Raw genomic sequence first — 7,525 nt, forward strand, 5'->3', positions numbered from 1 at the left:
TTCTTAGTCTTTTACAGTAGTGGTCCTATGACACATGAATTTTTAATCGTGGACTTTATAGCACTGTTAGTGAACAATTTTTGTCTCGGAGTCCTGTGGCGCCGTGAGATAAGCACCAGACTGCTAACCACAAGGTTGGCGGTTCAAGTCCACCAATATTCCTTGGAAACCCTCTGTAGGGTCAGTATGAGTCAATGGCAATCAACAACAACAACATATCCCTAGTACCTAGAACAATCAGTGGAGAACAAATAAAATATTAGGTGAATGAATGACTTGAAATTTGTCAGGCATTTTACATATGTATAGTTATAATTTTCTACCTAATCCTGTTCTCTAGAACACAAGGATATTCAGTTTGTCAGTTTTTCATCAAAAATGATACTTAGATGAATACCAGGGGACTTAAAAAAAGTTCGTAGAAAAAATGGAATTAAAGATAATGAAAGTTTTCCACAAACTATATTTCATGTGTGATTTGCTCAGTAGCAAATAAGAGGAGTGCCTATATATTCTGTCTTTTACTGTGTGTGTCTTTGTCTGTTACAGCCCTTAAAGGAGCACGTGGTGCAGTCCATGTTGGCTCAATTGGTGTCAGGTCATCATGTCAAATATGTTGCCATTAAAACAACTTTCCTTACTCTTTCACATTTGAGTTTGTTTGTTTTTTAATTTAAAGGCTATTGAAAGAACTTGCATGCTGCTCTATTAAACTACCTCTATATATAAATCATTTTTTTCAGCACATGTTCCATCATTTCAACATTGGTTCAAGTTGTTGTCTTTATCAGTTTCATGCTTGTTCATATATGGATATTAGAAATGGCTCATTCTTTTTCTATCACTTTAATCTGTCTCTCTAGTATTATCAAAAGAGAAAACGATTTCCATGTCTGAAAATTCATTCGTCATAAGTTGTATCTTCTAGTGATTAGCACTTCCAAAGGCCAAATCTTCCTTTATTAGTAATTTGTTCTGAATTCCACTCAGTTTTGTGTGCTTTTTTTTTTTTTGAGATCTGCTTTTGCCATTCCTTTGAAAATTAGAATTGTGTTTACTAGCTTTAGTTTCTGTAACTCCTTTAACTTACCTGCAGCCCTCAAATATTTGATGAAAATGAGTTTTAGGCCAGAAGACTTGAAATGTTTGGGAGCAGCTTTGGTTTACTAGTTGAATTTTTGTTGTTCTTTTCTTTGATTGCTGGACATCCCTTCAGCAACCCTCAGTAGTGGTTTTCTCTCTGTTCCCTTTCAGCTGGTTGGTGGAGAGTTTGACTTGGAGATGAACTTTATCATCCAGGATGCGGACAGTATCACGTGTATGACGGAACTGTTGGAACACTGTGATGTCACCTGCCAAGCTGAGATATGGAGCATGTTCACAGCCATCCTGCGGAAAAGTGTCCGGAACTTGCAGACGAGCACAGAAGTGGGGTTAATTGAACAAGTGTTGCTGAAAATGAGTGCTGTTGATGACATGATAGCAGGTATGGGGCCTTAATGACACGACTCACATTTCAGTGCTCATGAAGATTCAGGGATTTTGCTGTGTATTCACTAGGTAACAGTCTGGTTGATGTGATCTTAGTTTCAAATAGATGAATAGAAATGTGTGGTGAGTGTTGTGCGTTATATTAAGGAGAAGTGGAAGAGAGGAAGAAGACTTCTGATGAGCTGGACCATCGCCGACTTTGTTTGGGTCCTAGGAAATATACCATGTGCTCTGATACTATCAGAAAAGTAACCCTAAGTAGTGTTCCATTGACCTTTCATCTAGTTAAGAGATCCCAGTCCATACCTCAGTTGTCTAGTGTAGTGAATGAGCATTCCATGGCAGGTTAGTGGACACACTAGCCAATTCTCCAGCTCCGTGTTCTCGTGATAGGCATGCATGCCACCCGGACAGGAACACTAACTGCCCGCTTCATGGAAATATTTTGAATACAGGCTTTTGTATTAAAGTAAACACAGATACATCATGAAACAAAACTATATAGGCATGAAATTTCAGAATAACATGAACATATTTGCATGTGATGCTCGATTCCAGCAGTGACGCTTAAATCTGTGGTTTCCTGCTCTCCTCCCCTTACCTCCCTGTGAGTCCATCTCCTTGGTTGTGCGAGGATGCTCTTCACAAGCGTTGTGACAGTGACAGTGTAGACCGCCAGCAGCGGCTCTTCCCAGAAAAGCATTCACGCTTTCAATGTCAGTTCTCTAAACCCGTGACTCTTCAGCACAAGTGTCATGTGACGTGAGAGTTCTGATAGGGCTCCAGAGTTTCTGCCTCTTTAGAGTCATTCCCATACGAGAAAAGCCCTCACATTCTGACCCAGGCCTTTAATAAGTCTTCATATTTCTGGAGCAAAAACGTTAAATAAGGTAGAACAGAATACAGACAGATTATAGAAGAGTATATAACTGAAATAATATTTTCTAAGATGTTTTTTTCTTACAGAATTTCTTAAAACCATTTCTAAGTGCTTCCCAGGAGACATGTATTTGTTTAGAACGAGTTCACATTCCACAGATAGGAATTAGTTTTCTTTATATTGCACACCAGTGGCTAACATAAATACAAATGTGACCCAAACTGTGCTGTGCATTAATGTGCCAGACAGCAAAGCCGTTTGAACTTGCAAAGTTGGCGGTTCAAACTCACCAACTGCTCCTTGGAAAACCCTATACATGGTCACTGTGGGTCAGAATCGACTCAACAGCACTTAACAACAACAAAATAAATAAATTATCCCATTACCAGCAAATTTTGGAAGTTTTTAAATAGGCATTTATATGTTTTAAGTGTATATGTGCAATATTGTATAGTAGAACATTATGTAATCTTTAAATCTTTATGCCTGGGTTTAATTTTCTAATTTTTTTTTGTGTGTGTAAGTAAATTGGTTGCTGCTTCACAGAGTTTAGAGAGTGAGCTCCAGTTATGTATGCATTGCAGTTTACTGGTATGTAGTTTATGAACCGTGAGATGCAGAATGGCAGTGTCCGAGAAGTCCACATCCTGCCCTTTTCTAGTCTGTGTTGTTATGAAGTGCTATTGAGTTGTTTCTGACTCATAGCAACCCTGTCTAGGCTTTCCAAGAAGCAGCTGCTGAGTTTGAACTCTTGATTAAACTCTTTAATTCTCTTATCCCTTTTTGTCAGTAATAATATTGATAATAATAAACTTTCACTTTTTGTTATTTGACGCATTTTCCTCCAGAAGAGCCTCGGGTTATGAAAGTTATAGGAGAACAGAGAATGAACATCAGAAAAAAATGCTTCTACCTTACTTTCATTATAGAAATGAAAATTTAGGATCGAAGCCTCTACTAAAACAAAACTCACTGCCATGGAGTCGATTCCCATTCGTCGCGAGCTTATGGGTAGAAGGGAGCAGCCTCCCAGGCTCCCAAGGCTGGCATCTTCATGGACGCAGACCCTCTCATTTTTCACATGCAGTGCAGCTTTTAGGTTTGAACTCAGCTGTGGTTAACAGCGCACATCTTAATCATTGTGCCACCAAGGCTCCTTGTTTGTGCGCCCAACACCATAGGTGGTGGTTGTTAGGTGCCATCAAGTCGGTACTGACCTATTAGCGACCTTATGCACAGCAGAATGAAACACTGCCCGATCCTGGGCCAGCCTCACACCATAGGTAGTTTTAGTTAATCCCCACAACCCATTATCTGTAAAGAGAGGAGCGGAAACACAGGGGAGGTCTTGTGACTTGTAAGTTGCAGGGCGGCTTTGAGCGCTGTGCCTGCAGACTCCTAGAGGACCCCACTGGCCGCTGTGGGTGTGTCATGTCTGGAAGGGACTGTTGGGGCCCTGGTGATCACGTGACAGAGTAGACGTGCCCTGCAGGGCTCCCTTGGCCCTCAGCGTTACAGAGAAGATTGCACGTGGAGCCATTGATGGGTTTCAGCTGCTTACCTCTTAGTTCGCAGATAAGTGCTTACCCATGGCACCACCAGAGCTCCTTTGCTATTTTTAAAGGTCCTTTTCATTTAGTAATGTGAAAAATACCACTAGAAGATGATCAGAGTTTTTAGTCATTTCATATTATTGAAAAAATTTTAAACAAGATTGCTGTACTAATAAAGAAAGCCTGGTATCATAAAATGAAACCACTGCTTGTTTATGTTCTGCGTACAATAAAAAGAAAGCTTTCTTTAATTGAATAGTAATGTAATTGTTGTTGTTATGTGCCGTGGAGTCGGTTCCGACTCATAGCGATCCTGTACAGGGTTTCCGAGGCTGTAAATCTTTACGGGAGCAGAAAGCCTCATCTAATAAGTCACTTGGTGTTAGTACTGCCTGGGTTTGAACCCAGACTCTACCACTTAGTTCTTGGGCAAAGTGATTAAGCTGTCTGTGCCTCAATTTCCTCATTTTAAAAGAGGATCATCATAGTTGTGTTAATTGTTGTTGTTGTGTATTGCTGTTGAGTTGGTTCTGATTCATAGCGACCCTATACAGGATTTTTGAGGAGTGACTGGTGGTTTTGAACTTAACCGTTTTGTTAGCAGTTCAGTGCTTATCTACAGCATCACATCAGGGCTCTTATGAGGATTGCTTCTGTTGTTGTTGTTGTGAAGTGCCTTCGAGTTGGTTCTGACTCATAGTGACCCTGTATAGGGTTTCCAAGGAGCAGCTGGTGAGTTTGAACTGCCGATCTTATGGTTCAAACCGACCTTGCTGTCCAGTACTTCATCCCACAGCTAAGTTAATTGATGTAAATCACTTTGGAAAAATGTGAGGCTTGTCGTAAGTGGTCAAAGGTTATTGTGAATAGGCCAAGAGGATATTTCAAGAATATATTTTCATGAGAAATAGATAATTCTGAAAGAAAATGTATTCAACCTTCAGTTTTTAGTGTGGAAGTAAGAGGTTCGCCATGTTAAGTCTGTGTGCCTTTGCAAATTTCTGCCTTCTTTTCTCTACCTACAACTGAGAATACGTAAAACCTATTTTATGTATTTGCTAATAGGAAAGCTTAATTGGAATGATACCTCTAATATGGAAAAGCATAGAATTCACCTACTATATTTTTGATTAAATGATAACAGTAACTGTTACCGTTTTATGAGAATGGTTGTTCATGAGGACATTATTTAGTTATCTTTGAGCTGTGTCTCTCTATATTGCAATGACAGGCGACAAGTTTTGCTCTTTCAAAAAGTGTATTGCCTTGACAGATGGCAGCTTATGACTGGAATTGAGACTAACTTTCTTTTCCTTTGAAGATCTCCTAGTTGATATGTTGGGGGTTCTTGCCAGCTACAGCATCACAGTCAAGGAGCTGAAGCTTCTGTTCAGCATGCTTCGAGGAGAGAGTGGAGTGTGGGTAAGCTGGGCTCGGGGGGACCAAGTGCCGGGGCGTTCAGACCTGGGGTCAGCCGCTGGTCCCTGGACAGCCATCACCTTGAATTATTCATGGAAATTAAGAGTTGGGTAAATGACTTACAATTAATTTCCCTTTACTTAGAAACTAGTCCAGTGACTAGTGTGTTGTAGTAGGTATTATGGTTAACTCTGTGCAGTGACATTGCTTTATTTCTGTGTTTCCTCAGCCGAGACATGCAGTCAAATTGCTATCAGTTCTGAATCAGATGCCACAAAGACATGGTCCTGATACTTTCTTCAATTTCCCTGGTTGTAGTGCTGCGGTAAGTTGCTTATTTTTATTTACTTTTAAATTTTAAGCCAGGTATTTTAGGGAATTATTTGCATGGAGTCAAATTTGCCAGTGTGAAAGTGCAGTGTGGAGAGTTTGCAGTGAGGATCCCACAGTCACGACACAGGAACTTTGCGCCACTGCTCAGAATCCCCTGCAGTCTCTGATCTCTTTAGTATGTATAGACTTGTCTTGGGTCGCATGTCATAGCAGACAGCCATGTAGTACTCCATCTTTTGCATCAGCCTCTGTCATTGACCTTGGTGCTCTTGAGATCATTTCTGCTGTTAAAGCTCTCGCACGCGTGAATGGAATGGTTGTGTTCCTAGAAGAGTCGCCCATAGTTTGCCTGGTTTCTAGCCGATGGACATTGGGGTTCTAGGGCCAGGCTGTTGTTAAAAGTGCTTTGAATGTTTTGTTGTAGGTGGTTGGGTATGAAAATTGGTTTTCCTTTTGAAGTCATGGTTGTTGAGGAAGTACAGGCCTTTCTGAGGGCCTAGCGGAGACTATTTCGTGGGTGAATCTAGGAGTGAGACTGCTCAGGTTTGTTGTGTATGTTTAGCTTCATGAGAAACTGCCAAACTGTCCTGTAGGGCCACTGTGAGTCAGAATCCACCACCTGCAGTGGACTTGAACTTGTTCTTAGACTTGGTATAGGGGCTGTTGTTGTTGTGTGCCAACCAGTCACTTCCTGCTCGGCAGCCTTGTGTAAGGTGAGTTTGAACCGCTGACTGTGCAGTTCAGCTCTTATCCTACAGTGCCACACCAGCACGCCACCACATAAGAATTATATGAAGTTTTCAGAATTAGTGAAGGTAATATATGTGAACCACTTGGAATAATGCCAAAGTCTTATCTGCACTTTTGCAAGTTTGACGTTGACATGGTTCTTCAATACCACTTCATTGTAGTTTCAATGTGCATTTCTCTGATGGCCCGGGATGTTAGACTCCTTTTCATGTGTTCATTGGGCACCAGTACATCTTCTTTTGCAATGTTTGTCTTTTACAAGTAACTGGGCTGTTTGTCTTACAATCCTAAGTATTCTTTATATATTTGTGATGAAAGTTTCCTTACCTGATAGATATTTTAAAAATTTCCCCCTAACATGTGACTTCTTTTAATGTTTTCTCAATAGTATTTCTTGAAGTAGACATGATTTTTAATTTAGATGAAGTCCAGTGACCATTATAATTTTGTTTTGAATGTTATATACTTTTGTGCAGTCCTGGTGTCACTGTGTAGGGTCAGTGTTGCATTGCTAACTGTAAGGTCGGCAGTTCAAACCCACCAGCCACTCCTTGGAAACGCTATACAGGGTCGCTACTCGATGACACTCAACAACAACAACCACAACATATGATTTTGTATTTTCCTTTTGAAACATTTTCTTAAACAATAGTTCCACAGTTTTAGCTTTCACATTTATACCTGTGGTCCCTTTTGTTTGTGTATGTGTGGTTTTTGTTTTGGTATATGATCCTTGGTATGATGCTGTAGGATAAGCACTGGACTGGGAACCACAAAGTTGCCAGTTCAAACCCATCAGCCATTCTCAGAAACCCCACACAGGGTTATTGTGCATCGAAACCAACTTGATGTCACATAGCAGCAACAACACATGAATAAGTATGTGTTCGGTGGCCACTGTGGAAGAGAGAGCTCTTTCCACTGTGGGTTCCTGGGGCTCTCTATTGAAAATGAACTGACCTTGTGTGTGTGGGTCTCATTCTGGGCTGTCTGTGCTGGCTTGTGGTTTTACCCTCATGGCAGTGCCTTTACTCTTCCAGCCTTAGAGGATTTTTACTATTCCAGCCTTAGAGGGTCTTTACTATTCCAGCCTTAGAGG

The 7,525-nt window shown here is 40.8% G+C and overlaps 1 protein-coding gene across 1 annotated transcript in view; it reads left to right on the forward strand.

Annotated features, from left to right (window-relative positions):
- The window catches only part of NBEA (neurobeachin), an 822,532-nt gene that overhangs the window by 54,703 nt on the left and 760,304 nt on the right, over positions 1–7,525 (forward strand). The window contains exons 2-4 of the mRNA XM_006874376.1: positions 1,255–1,486; positions 5,246–5,346; positions 5,573–5,668. Of these exons, the coding sequence (XP_006874438.1) occupies positions 1,255–1,486; positions 5,246–5,346; positions 5,573–5,668 (429 nt within the window). The remainder of the gene's footprint in view (positions 1–1,254; positions 1,487–5,245; positions 5,347–5,572; positions 5,669–7,525) is intronic.

This window comes from Chrysochloris asiatica, unplaced genomic scaffold (assembly GCF_000296735.1).
Source record: "Chrysochloris asiatica unplaced genomic scaffold, ChrAsi1.0 scaffold00272, whole genome shotgun sequence".
In the NCBI taxonomy this organism is placed as follows: domain Eukaryota; kingdom Metazoa; phylum Chordata; class Mammalia; order Afrosoricida; family Chrysochloridae; genus Chrysochloris; species Chrysochloris asiatica.